This window comes from Pediculus humanus, genomic scaffold, assembly GCF_000006295.1.
Source record: "Pediculus humanus corporis 1103172107527 genomic scaffold, whole genome shotgun sequence".
NCBI lineage: Eukaryota > Metazoa > Arthropoda > Insecta > Psocodea > Pediculidae > Pediculus > Pediculus humanus.
Genome location: NW_002987143.1, coordinates 41,032 through 55,725, shown reverse-complemented (window position 1 = coordinate 55,725; position 14,694 = coordinate 41,032). Strand labels below are relative to the sequence as shown.

Genomic DNA, 14,694 nt, shown 5'->3' with positions numbered 1-14,694 from the left:
TAATTCCTTACTAAATTGTCTCCATATTATTTATTAATTCAATTATTATTTAATCCATTAATTATGATAATTAATTTTTAAATCATTTTTTTTTTTTTTTTTTTAAATTTTGTTAAAAATTATTTTCAAAGGTGCTAATTAGTACTTATATATAATAGGATATAAAAATCGGTAGGCAGAATCGATATTGACTCTCTTTATCACAAAAAGTGTTCAAAAAAAATTTTATTTTCACATGATAAAAATCATTTTAATTTTAAACAAAGGCCATTATTGAAAGCCAAGGTTAAAATTTAAAATTAACCACCTTAATTTTATTTATTAGAAGGTAGTCAGAGTATTGGATTAATGCCAATCTCAAGACCCATCTAAAAAAAACTTTTGCTCCCAAATTTTTTTCTTTTGCCTAAATTTATTTGTTATGTTTGTGATGTAAAACAAACATGAAAATTACTTTTGCATGGAAATAATTATTTAAAAAAAAAATTAAACAGTTTGAGGCGTTCATCAACCCTTAGTCAAAAAAAAAAAAAATATTAAATTTATTTCAATTAGTTCTAATCTTTCTAGAAAAAAAAAAAAAAAAAAAAAATGGTTGTGTTGTGAGAAAAAAAAAAAAAAACAAAATTTCAAATTTTGAATTTTTCTTTCATTTTTTCATTTTTGTGTAATGCAAAAAAAAAAAATGTTTTTTATCATGTTTAACCCGATTATACGTTAAATATCTGTTTGTTTAAAAAAAAAAAAGTGATTGTTATTAGGGTAAAATATTTATAGTAAAGTTTTGAATTTTAAATTCAAATAATTTAAATTTAAATTTAAATTTTTTTTTGTTCATATGACGTTTACGGAACAATTTAAATTTTTCGATTTATCCATGAAAAAAAAAAAAATTGTTCCGTGAAAACGTTTAAATTAGCTAAATTAATTATAGCTAGTCATTAGTATTAATAATAATAATAATTTTTTTTTATCGATGCTTTAAATTTTTTTTTTTTTTTGCTGAATCTCTGTCTCTTATATACACAAAAAAAAGTTTTAAATTTATTTAAAAAAAAAAAAAAATTTAAATCAATTATTAAATTATTGTTAACGGTAGTCTTATTATTAGTAAATGTGCAAATGATTCTTCCTTTTACCCCTTCCCCCCACTAAATTAAAATTAAAAAAAATATTTACATATATTAGATTAAAAATATTAATAAATTTTTATTATTGTTATTATTTTTTTTTAAAATTTATTTTAAATGAAATCAATTCACGTTTGTTGTGAAAATTGTTAATTTATTTTTATTTAAATGCAATCGAACGATATAATATTATTATTATTATTTAAAAATAATAAATTAAATTTAATTTGAAATAATTATGATGTGATTTATAGATATTATTATTTTCCAGTATTATTTCGATATTTTTTTTTTTTTTTTAGTAAAATTTTAATTTAGTTGTTGGTGTTAAGTAAAAAAAATTATTTAATAACCCTCTTTTATTTTTATGTTATTTATTTAAATATTATATTATTATACTCCTGTTAAATTTTTTTTTTTTTTTAAAGGTAATAAATAAATGTTTATATATATATATATATATATATATATTGAAAAAAAGAAAAAAAATTTATGCTTTTTAATTTATCTAATTTTTTTTTTCTTATTATTTTTCATCTAATATATATATATTTAAATGTTTTGCATGAAAGTAATAAATTAAATTAAATTCAAATTTTTTTTTAATATTTAATGAATTTACTGTTAAAATAAATGTCAGAATTTTAAATTTAATTGTATGTGAGAAAATTTTATGACAATAAACAAAAATTTAAAACTTTTATTCGTGTATTTTAATATTTTAAAAAAAACTTTAGCGTTGTTGATATTACGTTGTAAAATTTGATATATAAAATAACTTGGAAAAAGATTTAAAAAATAAAAATATGTATATGTAAAATCGTGTGATTAATCATAATTAATGTTATTTATCTTTCTCGTTTGTACCTTTACAAAGTTTTCATTATTTAATTATTATAAATAAAAACTTTTTAAACTTAAAGTATAAAATAAATTACTTTGTTTACAAAATGATTAGTCATTTTGTAAATCATTACATAAATCGATTACCTTACAAAAATTCTATGAAATTTTCATTATTCTAAAATAATTGAAATTTTTGAAAATTAAAATTATCAAAATAATTTTGTGTTGTTTAACACATTTGTCGATTATGCTTCTCCAAAAAAAAAAAAAAAGAATGGAATCGAGTGATTCAAGACCATTCGTGATAATTATTTTGAATACTATCTCTCAATATTTTAGTGCATTCGTTATTTGTCGCATTTGTTCTAATTGCCTCAGTGTCGAAATGTGTTAAGCTGGCATAAAAACCTCTGTTTTCAAGAATATTAACAATCGTTTTGGTTTTTTGAAGTTTTAATTCTTTCGGGCTAAATCTGTGAGTATTCAGATAAAAATGAGGAGGATTGGAATCTGACATATTTTGACTCATTTCATCTGATAATTTAGGCTTTTTGGCTTCGGAAGGCTTTGATTTTGCTCTTTCATAACACCTAAAATTTTTTTTTTTTTTTTTTTTTTTTACTTGTGAATGTAATGTTTTTTAAAAGTTTTTTTTGTTTTAAATGAATGTATGAATTTACTAACTTTTAAAATTGAAATAAATTAATTAAAAAAAATATAAATATTGCTTACCTTGCTTCATCTGCAATCAATTTTAACAGGCTGATTACTTTCAAATCGCAACTTAATTCATCGCTTTTTTGAAGCATCAACTCCACAAAATTAGCATCAAAAATTTCACCACACCAGAGTGGACCAATACCAGTTATGACTTTTCCTTCATCTTTTTCAGAGCAATCACATCCAAAAGTCACATTTTGTTTATCCAAAAAATTTGAATTTTGTATAAATTTATGACTTTCACATTTAATGCAATGAGCCAATAATTTTATATTTTCCAATGCATTTTGAGAATTTTCCGATCCTTTACAAGTTTTTACTATTATAGTAAAAGATTGTTGCGGCTTATAAGCTAAACTGCATAAAACTTTTAAGCCTTTGTTATATTTAGCACAAGTTCTAGCCATTTCAGCCAAAACAAGTCTGATGGCTACCTCACGATGATATGATGTTTTCGAAATTACACCATTGTAGCTCTTTAAAGCAACTTCAGGCATTTGCCAATATAGTGCTGGATCTTCAGATGTTGTTATAATTAAAATACAATCCTCTTTTATTTTAGAAAAAATCGAATCAAAATAATATGATGCTTTCGTGTTGCAATTGAGATATCTATAAAAAAAAAATTGAAAATTCGTCAAGTTTTCTTAGTGGGATTTTCAAAAAAATTCTCATTAATAACTCAAAATGATCACTTACATAAAATCATACACTTCTTTTCTTAAAAGAATACATGGATCCTCGTTTAAATAAGTTCCAGTCACATTATTAGACTTGAGATTTTTTGAAATAATTTTTGTATCTTCCTCGTGGTCACCATTTACTGTAATATCAATATCATCGTTAAATTCCTTTTTCCATAGTATAGCATTAATGCCGCAAATTCCAAGTCCTTCCAAGCATTTAATGGGTGTTTTAAAGCTCGATTTAGATGCAGCTAATGCACATAATACAATACTTCTGCAAAACAACTTCAATTTCTTTTAGGTGTACGTTAAAACTTCAATTAAAATGTAAACAATGCAAGTAATGTAATTTGAAATCGTAAGATAATTATGAATAAATTACCTATTTATATCCAATTCTTCGTTACATAAATTTCTTTGCCTCTTGGTTAAATTGCATTTTGGTTCGCAAACCAAAATACTATTATTTATACACATTTTTATAAATATATTTAATATTTATCGTAAATATATTATTTAAATAACTTCAAATAGCATAGGGAAAACTGTCGATAATTCACAAAATGTCTACCGATCGAAAGAAAACTTTACGTTACAAAATAATCAATCATAATAGTAATAATAATAGTAACTTTTTTATAATGAATATAAAAAAAAAATTAGAATTTCAATAATAATTTATTCTTTAAAAAATTTTTTATAAATAAATATTAAATTATCAATCGTTATTTAATTCGAAACTAATTTAAAATTATTTACTGCTCTAAACAGCTACTAACCCAAAGGAAACCCGGTAAAAATATAATAATAATGAAAAGTTAAAACTTATTTATAAAAAAAAATTTAATATATTTATACTACGTTTTAAATTATTTAACAAATTTTTTGAATACATGTACACATATTCGTTATATTCAATTTTCACTCTTCTTTTTTTCATATTTTTAATTTTGAATTAACCTGAGATAAATTAAAAATACTGTAAGTAAAAAAAAAAAAAAATTGATAAAAGCCATGTTGAAGTTGGCCCACAGCAAAATATTTTTATATTATCTACGATGTTTTCTAAATTAAAATAATTAATGGAAAACTATCGGTTTTTTTCGAAAGACGAAAATCTCCAAAATTTAAATAGTCTAAAAAAAAAAAAAACTATTTTAATAATAATAATAATAATAATAATAAATTTTCCGTTTAATTGCATAATAATTTATTATTTCGTACCTAATATACTAGCAAACTTTGGAAACTTTGGAATTAAATTTGAAAATATTATTACATCTTTTAAAAAAATTTTTTTTTTTTTTTTTTAAATAATAATCCTGAAACAATATATCGATTATTTGCCGTATAATTATTTCAATAAAAAAAATTTAAAATATAAAAAAACAGTACATATAAAAACTTAAAATAATAATAATAATACAAAAGTAAAGCATTTTCTTGAAGGTAGTAGGTAGTAGTACTTTAAAAGAAATGAAAAATAATAATAATAATAAAGTTTAAAAAAAAAAAAAAATCGTTGGAAAAATATTTTGGAATGACCATTGTAAAAAATGATTTAAAACCAAACAGACTTTTTTTTTTTTTTTTTTTTTTTTTTCAAATAAATACTTTTAAGTAAAATAATAGGAAAATGTACGAGCGTTCTTAAAAAAAGAACAGTGTCATTACTTGATTAATCACAATTACATTTTAATTCTAATTTGATTTAACAATATCCAAAGGTAAGGTTGAATTGCATAATTGGTAACAAATGAGATCATTTGTCAATCGAAATATATTTTGAGTCATAGAAGGCATGTCCTGAAAATAAATAAAAAAAAAAAAAAAAGTTAAAGCTCCACAATTCTCAAAGGGATTTGTAAAATTCTTCCAATTAATGCTTTCTGCACTTACTGGCTCTCTTGAAAAGTTATCCAATAATATAGTTTTTTGAGTTGTGTTCAAACCGTCGAATGAGTCTAAATAATTTGGTAGGAAAGAATTGAAAAATTCATCCGTGTCCACTATAATTAAATTGTAAATGACGACGGCTATCTCTTCTTTAACGAGAGAATGACTTTTTGAAATGAGAATATTGAGCAAAGCTTTTAAAAATTCCGTGTGTAAATCTTTCTTGAATACCTCCTGGAAAAAAAAAAAAAGAAAAGAAATTTGCACTTTTTTTTTTTTTTTTTAATAAAATGGCAACTAATTTTTGCGGTCGCATTGCCTTACTTTACAATAAAGATTCCATTTAAGATTCAGTCTTTCTAAATTCTTAAGATTTTGTCTAAAGAGGTCAATATTTTGTAAAAAAAGTGATTGACCGATTGATTTCATCAATTGTAAAAATTCCTTTCTTCGCAAATCTGCTTCCAGAGTTGTTTTAAAAAAATAATGCCATTTATGCACTAAAATGCTACAAAAAACAAAAAAGATTTTTTTAACAAAATGTTTAAAAACTTTTTAATTTGAAAAAAGCTTTGGTCGAGTTTAAAATTAACGAATGAATGAAAAAATTAATAATAATAATAATATTTTTAAAATAATCACTTATAAACCAGTTGAAAAAGAGATTCCTGAACCGTGGGTGACACAGCAGGAGCGAGTATAGGCTCTGACAGCTGAAGGCACAAATTCACAGTCATCGGAGTTAACTTTGATGCTGATAACCCTGGTGTTTGAACTACAAGATCTAATATTTGCAAAAGTTGTTGAAGGCCTCCACCGTTTTCATGAGCTAATGATACCTGTAGTTGTTGCCTGTTTTTTTTTTTTTTTAAATTTAAATATAATTTTTTTTTAATTGCATTTGAAACATAATAACAAAAATTTTTTTTTTTTTTTACCTTGTGTAAGCATCCATAAAAGTTTGAACTGTGACTTGAGTGAATGCAACGCCCACTTGTTGTTGTAAACACTCCAACAGTATTAAAAAAAATTGTAAAATTTCTTGATTGACTTCTGGATCCCTTACATACACTGGGAAAAGAGCTAACGAATGATCAACGGATTTTTGAAATGCCACACAAAGAAGTTTTTTAGATTTTGTTCCTTCGGATTTGTAAAGCATTATTATGTACTGCAGTGTTTGCAAAGTTGTTATTATTAAAGGTTTAAACTGCAAGTTAAATTGCAATGGCAAAGCGGTAAATGAACTTGTCAGCTGATCTATGTATGATGTTAATAATTTTAATCTATGGTCCCACATTTGATCTTCTATGTTAGGCCATTTTAAAATTAAACAGTTGACTAGACTTCCTTGAATTAAATATCGGTCCTGAAATGAGATTTTGTCAAAAATTTTAAATGTGATTCCAAGAAATTAAACCTTTTATTACAATTTATAAGATAGGGCTGATGACGCAAACCAAGCACTTAAAGCTATTCGCGAATTATTTCTCTTTAAAAAATGAAAAATTCAATTTCTTAATACCTCTTTTTGCAAATGGTCCAAATTAGATGAAAATAAAAATTTAATGCCTTCTTGATTCCAAAAACAGTACGGACGAACGGTGCTTGTTATCGTTGATAAAAGGTGAGCTGAACAGTGTTGAAGTACAGTAGGGGATCCAGGATTTAATAATGGAATACAACCATTAAGTATACCGGTAACATAATCGTTAAGAATAGATTTTGTTGAGACTTCGGTGTGTAATAATGGTAGCCAATAGCACCAAGACTTGAGAGAAGCTAAAACTTCAGCGTGTCTAAAAATTTTTTTTTTGCAGATTAGGAGAAATAATGATTTTCAAAAAACTTAAAACAAATGTAATACTCACAGGTTTTGAAAAGCTAATTTTATATTAACTGGTAAGGAATGACATTGAGCTTTTTTAGTCAATTCTTGTAATGTCAATAAATGCTGAACAGAAAGTCTTGCGATTGTAAATTTTGGTTCTTCTTTCCAGGATTCTCCTGTACATTGGGGATATAGTAAGCCCACGGCCTGAGTTAAAGTGGATAAGTCTATTAATAATGAATGAATCAAAATATGATCTTGAATGGCAGCGGAAAAATTGTCAGCTTGAAATATGTGTCCATACAGACCACACAATTGAACCCATTGCTCAAACTAAAATCGAAATGAAAATGTATTGAATTAAAATTTCAAAAAATTTATTATTATTATTATTTTAACTTTCTTATCCGGAAACTTACGACTAACTGAAGAATTTCATTTGATTGAAAATCAGCTATTACTGCTATAATATTTACGGAAGTTTTAAGAATAGCATTCCAACTTGAAACATCTTCTTCATCGGTGATAAAGTTATTTATTTTTATCATCTCCATCCTATTTTCTTGAAATTGAATTTTTTTCAATATATGTTGAGCCAATGATATAAAAACTTCTTGATACCTTAAAAAATTATGTATTATAATGAAAACCATACAATTAATTTTTAACCCTTTAAATAAAAATTTCAACAAGACTTACATACATACTTTTTTGAATTTGAGTATTCAAGAAGATGCATCCAAATTTCAAGACATTTAAAAAATCCAAATTCAAATGTTGGTTGTTGAATTGTAAACTAAAACAAATTATATTTACAAGTTATTTAATAAATTAATAAATTTTCAATTATGATTAAATTTAAAAAAAAAAACATTTTTCTTACAGAGAGAGTAGCAAACAACAGACTAGTTAAATTTTCCTGCTTCTCCGTATTTTGACATAATTCCATACCCAAAACTAATCGTAAATATTCAGTAATCTTTTCTAAATAACTAAAATTACACAATTTTCAAATAAAAAGAAATTTTATTACAGGTATTTTTTTTTTTTTTTTTTGATAATTAAACTCACCATTCTTCTAACTTTGTGATAGATGAAAGTAAAGTTTGTAATAAATTCATGGTGTGGTTAACTATTTCGTTTCTGTTAGGAGGTACACTATGCCTGTACAACATTTCATTTAATGTATTTATAGCTAATAAAGCTATATCTTGTTTCTGAGAAAAATAAAAATTACTCTTTTAAATACTTATTTGAATAGAAATATAAATTTTGCTACAATTAAACTTACATCAGTTTTTGATCCTATTTTAAACAAAAAATTTATAACTGTATGAGGAACATGAGTAGCAGGCACCCAAGAAAATAAATGTGTAAATACTCTTAAAAGCAATGAACAGTCTTGTACATCAGACAGAATAGTTTCATTAGATAAAAAACCTGTAAAATGCATTTTTTGTATAAAAAAAATTCACATATAATATTTAGCTAAATAAATTTATCTTACCCGAAAGAATAGCAAAAACATCAGGCATTTGAGCCAACAACAACTTCTGTAATTCGATTTTTCGATCCACACTAAGGTCTTCTCTCGGAGCAATAAGCTCTTCTGAAGTTATCAACATAAATAATAACCCTAAAAACCTTGTATCAGATTTTTCCAGAAGTTGAAAAATGTTTGTGAAAAAATCAGGATAGTAATGAGGCCAATCAAGTCTAGCAATGTCAACAATAGACTTAACTAATTTACTTTTAATACACATTGTTAAAGCTTTTTGATTTCTTAATAGATAATCATACAGCATGGATTTTAATTGTATTTTTTCTTCCCAGGAAAGGCACATCCACTGTTTATTAATGATATTCTAAATGAAACCGAATATAATTTTTTAAAAAAACTGAAACCGATTGCTGAACACATTTTTTACAAATTAGAGAGCACTTTAATTATTCTTTTACCTCAATAGTTGTGAGACAAAATATTGCAACATGTTGATTTCTTGTGAGGGCTAAATATTCAACACAAAGTTTCCAGCAACCATGTTGGGTTTGAAAGTTTGACAAAAATTTTTGTATTTCCTGTCTTTTATCATTGGCTGTTTTCACATCAAAAAATTGATTCAATAACTGTTCTAATGCATTTAATTCTATTTTGTCAAATGACTACAAAAAATAATATACAAAGAATTTTTTTATTGATAAGGGATTTTGTACACAACTTCAAAAACAATGACAAATTTTTTGGGATGTTTTATCTTAAAGATGAAGTTAAAACTTTTTTTTTTTTTTTTTCTACTCACCATTATGAAGAAAATTAATTTCAAGTGATATGAATAAAAGTTGCGGCTTAAAGCCTATTGCCAAAAGATTCATAAATAAAAGGAATGCTGTGTTGTATACTTCAATAAAAATCCTTAAATTCAATTATTATACACATGTTGAAACGTCCAAATCACTAATATATTAAAAAAATTCCGACTGCCTAAAGGCTTCATTAAATTCGTCTTTTTTTTGTAAAATTTTTTATAATAAAATAAAAATCAAAGTGTTTTTACTGATTAATTTATTTTTTGTTTTTAGCATTTGGACAGGAAAGAAACTGCTGATTCATAAATTACGCCTAGAAGTTGTAATTACAGTAATAATACCTTACATAGTGTTGAATGTAGCAATTTTTGCTATGGTTAGTCGATCGAAATCAGTTACCAGTCAAAAACAGTGTACTTATTTGTAATTTTATTTTATTTTATAATTTTTCACTCTATTGTCAAAAAATGAATGGTGAAAATGTAAACGATAGTTCAGAACCTCACACTGCGGGACAACCTTTATCTGACTTTTTACAGCAACTGGAAGATTACACCCCGACTGTAAATAAACCATTAAATAAAAAATTTTATTTATTAAAAGGTATAAATAAATAAATAATTAATTAATATTTATTAAATAATTACATTTTTAGGTTCCTGATGCGGTGACAGCTCATTACTTGCACTCAGCAGGATTTGATTCATCAGATCCTAGAATGTTTGTATTGATACAAAGCAGTAAATTGCTTTTTTAAATATATATTTTTTCATAACTAATTATGGCAAGTTTTTAATTTTAGAATAAGATTGATATCTCTTGCTGCTCAAAAATTTATATCAGACGTAGCTAATGATGCTTTACAGCATTGTAAAACAAGAAGTTCACATCAAGCTTCTAAAACCAAAGGAAAGGACAGACGATACACTTTAACAATGGAAGATTTGGCTCCAGCTCTTGCAGAATATGGAATATGTGTTAAAAAACCTCAATATTTTGTGTAAAACTGTAAGTAATATAAATATTTTTTCAAATAATTTTTTTTAATTAATAAAAAAGATTTACAAAAAAATAAGAAAATAACTAAATTTTTGATTTAACTTTAAGATTTAAAAACATTCAGTTTATTTATCTTTATTCACAAATTAAAAATTCTTAACTTTAATCAGAAATCATTTTTTAATTATTTTTTATATATTTATTTTGTTTGAAAAAGAGTTTATATATTTCAAATAAAATTTTTAATAAAAATGACTTCGTCTTTCAAAGATTACTTTCGAAATTGATGTGTAAAAATTATCGAAAGTTTAATGTAATTCAAACTAAATTATTTTTGCATTTTAATAATAAATTAATATATTTTTGAATGACTTTTGTAAAAGTAATTTAATTTTTTTTTTAAATAGTCATTATAAACAAGTGATTTACTAATTAATTTATAATTAAAAATTTTAAGTAAAACAAAATGATTAATCGAACATTGAAAGTAATTTTTTCGCAAAGAATCAAATGTTTGAAAATATAAATAGTTTATATTTTAAATGACTGTTATATTTTGTCATCATAATTTTCTTTAATGTAGGTTTTGAAATTTAAAAAAAAAAAAAAAAATATTTAAAAAAAAAACATTTATTTTATTTACAACATAAAAAATATAAAAAATATGTTTGACTATTTGTAGCTGATGGCATAAATTTAGATGTAAAAAGATATATATATATATATTACGGATAAAATGGCATTCCACGAAAAAAAAAACTTGATGTTTCACAGCGAAATTGTTTAAATTAATTTACAATCTAATAACTTCTTTTTTTGTTGTTCTTCATTTTCCGAGTCCTAACTTCCTGAGTGCCTTCAGATCAAGTTCTCCATAATAGTCTTCACTATAATATTAAAAAAATTGTTTTTGTAGAACAAAAATATTATGAGAAGAAGTATCAAAATACCATTTTTCAATTCACTGTGAGATCAATTATTTTTAATTTTTGTATTTTATTTTATTTTTATGTATCTGCTGATTGAGGATTGGTAAATTTCACTTTATAACTGAACCATATTTTATTTAATTGCATAAAAAGGCATTAAGCAAATGTGTGTGGATAAAGTGTGTGTGTGTATGTGTGTGTTTAAGTGAATTATTGGAGAGAGAAAAAAAGCAAAAGTTTCTTTCAAGTGTAAAACTATGTTATGAATTAACTCCGATTCCGATGATGAGGTAAATAGCAATTGTTTAATTTAATTAAAAAAACATTTGCTCATGTTTAAAAAAAAAAAAAAAAAAAGTTGAATTTTAGAGCTAAAAAACACTGTTAAAAGTTGCCACATGTTAGAGAACGGACAACTGTATCGATCAAACCAACATGCACCGTTCTATTTTCCTTTTGATAGGAGTTTAAAATGTTCATGCTCTGGTAAAAGCATTTTAATTTTGTTCTTCAAATTGTTCCTTGATGAGTCCCTGGGGTCTTGCCTGGATTGGAGCCGGATGAATTTGAGCCGGTACCCTTGGTTTGACCAAAGGTTTCGGTTGCAGTTGTGCTGGAACATCTTGGTTACCACTTCTTCCAGCTCCGCTGCTTTTCAAACCGGCTAACAATTCGCTCTTCCTAATCGTCTTCAAATCCAAATCTCCGTAATAATCCTCGCTATAGGTTCGGCAACCGGATACAGAAGGATGATGAATTTTAAGGTTTGTTATTATTATTTATGTGGAAATGAAAGGAAATGAGAGAAAGAAAAAAAATGTTAATAAACCAGACTGACAGACTATTTCATGCATGTAGACTAACTTCATGCTTTTTTTTTTTTTGTTGTTGTTGTGAGAAAACAAATTTTTAACCGGAAATGAATGTCACAGTTTCATTGCCGGGTGAAAAGTAAGCATTTAGAAAGCCTTTTTTTTTTTTTTTTTTTTTTTTTTAAGTATTGTTCCTATCAAAAATTTGTTTTTAAAATCACTCAGGTGTGTAAAGAGAAAGCCATAATTTTTTTTTTTTTATTTATGCATGATTCACCCCGATGATGAAATTAATTTACTAACTTTTAAATTTAAAATCTGTTTTTAATATAAAATTTTTTGCTTGATTAAATTAAAATAGCGTGACTAATGAAAAAAAAAAAAAAAAGAAAAAAAAATTAATTATATTGTGATTTAAGTATTGGAAGTAATCACCCCTGTTTTTTAAAAAAATAAATAAAATTTCAAAAAAAATTATTCTCTTTCTCTTTACACACACACGCACAATTTAAAGCAATGAATTAAAATTTTTATTTAAAAAAAAAAAAAATTTAAAAATTTTGTTTACTGACCATCCGGGAACATCTTCAGGATCTTCACAATTTCCAGCTCCTTCAGAATCACCAATTTTGAAAACAGTTCCAATTGGACAACCATATTCTCTAGCAACTCCTTCTAAACAAATGTAATATTTTCTGCAATCATCTGGGTGAGCATGTCTTGAAAATGATCCTCCAGCAGCGATTTCACCGGCAGCTGGGCATGTGAATCCTCCTGCGACTTCTGCAATAATAAATTATATTTATTTAAAAAAAAAAAAAGCAATTTTATTGAAGCTCATCATTAAGAAAAAGAAAAATTTCTGTTTCAAAATCTTAAATTTCTTTTGGCAACAGTTTTTTCCTTACCTTCAACTTTACATTCTGGAACTTGATCAGCCCACATACAAACACGAGAATCTCTATCGTAAGCAAGTCCAGGAGAACATTGGTATCTGCTAGCTTCACCATTCCAACAATTCCAAAAAACGTCACATTTTTTTTCATCGGAGAAAATACCGTACAATCTTGGACAATGTGGCGTACTGATTGGTGGTTCTGAAAATTATTAAAAATTTCTAAATATTTTTATAAGAATAAAAATCAACTAATTATTTTTTAAATTTTGCAAAATTTTAAATGTAATAAATTCATGTGAAGGTATTTTAATTATTGTCCTTGACCATACAGGGGGGAAAAAGAAAAACAGGTAGGATCAAGAATTAAAAAATAACGTACCTAAGTTTGTTCTTTCTCCACAATCGACATTGTGAAGATAATCGCAATTTTCGGTTAAGTATTTTGAATCGCTTGCATCAAAAGCCAAACCATTACCACAAGTTTTTAATTCTGGTAAACCGTTGTCACATTTCCAATATTTGTCACATGATATACTGTGAGGGTAAAATCCATAGTCATCTGGACATTTGAAACTTTCTTGAGCATTTCCTAAAAGCAACAAAAAAAAAAAAAAATTATTACATTAAAAACATCTAATTTAAATTTAGATTAATGAGATTTGCTTAATTTGAATCGGACAAGTTACGTTTTAGGTAAATAGCCCTAGTTTACCAAAATCAGGAGTGGCTGGTTTTGCGTTTTTTTTTTTTTCGCCGCGATGGGCTTGTTTCAAGGTAACCAGTGTAAAGAAAGTTTTTTAACACAAGTGCACAAGGTTTGATTAATTTTTTTTTTTTTTTGAAAAAATATCCTTTGAAAATCAACTCTCAAATGTTGTCCCTACATAATTAAAGACCAATTTTAAATAACAAGAAGAGACCAAAATTTTTTTTCCCATAATTTTATCCCGATTCCAATAAAAAAAAAAATAATAATTATTTTGGTAACGAGAACAAGATTACGTTTGTTTCGTAGAATTTTGTAATTAATTTAACCGTGTAATAAGTCAATAATTAATTAGCAAATAAGCACAAAAAAAAAAAAAAACTTGGCAAAAATTATTAAAAAAAAAAAAAAAAAAAATGCACCTTGAATAACTTGTTTTTTAATAATAAGCATGAAACCGGGAAGACCAAACATATTAGAAAATGAAAAATTCAAAATGTTTGCCCTCTTCTACCCAAACAATTATTACATAACGTATCATCAAATTCTTTTCCGCGTTTTAAAAATTCAATTATTTAACTCTTCGCGGCCATAACTTTTAAAAATTTAAATCATGGGTGCGGTTTTTCGTGATTATTTAAATAGGAAAAATGCCCACGACTAAATGCCAAGTACATAAACAAAAAAACATTTAATGTATATTATAAATATATAAATATTTTATTTATAATTTCATTTAAACAAAAAAATCAATCATCTTTTTTTTTTTTATTTTATAAATAAAAATAACTTTTTCTGTAAATAAAAAACATATTCATTCATCTAACATATAAAAAAAAAAAAAAAGATTGTTGGGTGTGTTCAAGGATTTTTTCTCTCTCTCTCACATTTTTAATGTGAAATACTTTTTAAATATTGTAATCAAATAACAATT

At 24.9% G+C, this 14,694-nt stretch overlaps 5 protein-coding genes across 5 annotated transcripts in view; 2 read left to right on the top strand and 3 right to left on the bottom strand.

Annotated features, from left to right (window-relative positions):
• Phum_PHUM179250 (uncharacterized protein) overlaps window positions 1-3 on the top strand; it is a gene marked incomplete at both ends in the record, with an annotated part of 1,300 nt that extends 1,297 nt beyond the window's left edge. Inside the window, one exon of the mRNA XM_002425137.1 lies at window positions 1-3. This exon is cut by the window's left edge and continues 5 nt beyond it. Within this exon, the coding sequence (XP_002425182.1) occupies window positions 1-3 (3 nt within the window).
• Window positions 4-2,265: 2,262 nt separating this feature from the next.
• Phum_PHUM179240 (dimethylguanosine tRNA methyltransferase, putative) lies at window positions 2,266-3,859 on the bottom strand (the record flags this gene model as incomplete). The annotated part of the gene is made up of 4 exons (XM_002425136.1): window positions 2,266-2,566; window positions 2,709-3,308; window positions 3,396-3,656; window positions 3,765-3,859. The coding sequence occupies 4 exons, from the start codon at window positions 3,857-3,859 to the stop codon at window positions 2,266-2,268; spliced, it is 1,257 nt and encodes a 418-aa protein (XP_002425181.1).
• Window positions 3,860-5,083: 1,224 nt separating this feature from the next.
• On the bottom strand, window positions 5,084-9,482 carry Phum_PHUM179230 (uncharacterized protein; the record flags this gene model as incomplete). Its single annotated transcript, XM_002425135.1, has 15 exons — window positions 5,084-5,188; window positions 5,282-5,512; window positions 5,603-5,786; window positions 5,921-6,130; window positions 6,217-6,647; window positions 6,804-7,077; window positions 7,150-7,442; window positions 7,529-7,779; window positions 7,809-7,905; window positions 7,993-8,101; window positions 8,181-8,326; window positions 8,401-8,549; window positions 8,617-8,974; window positions 9,069-9,256; window positions 9,410-9,482. 15 exons carry the CDS (start codon window positions 9,480-9,482, stop codon window positions 5,084-5,086), a joined length of 3,099 nt encoding a protein of 1,032 aa, XP_002425180.1.
• A 401-nt stretch (window positions 9,483-9,883) lies between these two features.
• Window positions 9,884-10,420, top strand: Phum_PHUM179220 (transcription initiation factor TFIID subunit, putative; the record flags this gene model as incomplete). Its single annotated transcript, XM_002425134.1, has 3 exons — window positions 9,884-9,979; window positions 10,072-10,136; window positions 10,219-10,420. The coding sequence occupies 3 exons, from the start codon at window positions 9,884-9,886 to the stop codon at window positions 10,418-10,420; spliced, it is 363 nt and encodes a 120-aa protein (XP_002425179.1).
• Window positions 10,421-11,841: 1,421 nt separating this feature from the next.
• Phum_PHUM179210 (chitin binding peritrophin-A, putative) lies at window positions 11,842-14,234 on the bottom strand (the record flags this gene model as incomplete). Its single annotated transcript, XM_002425133.1, has 5 exons — window positions 11,842-12,064; window positions 12,729-12,939; window positions 13,065-13,253; window positions 13,434-13,643; window positions 14,183-14,234. 5 exons carry the CDS (start codon window positions 14,232-14,234, stop codon window positions 11,842-11,844), a joined length of 885 nt encoding a protein of 294 aa, XP_002425178.1.
• Window positions 14,235-14,694: the final 460 nt, after the last annotated feature.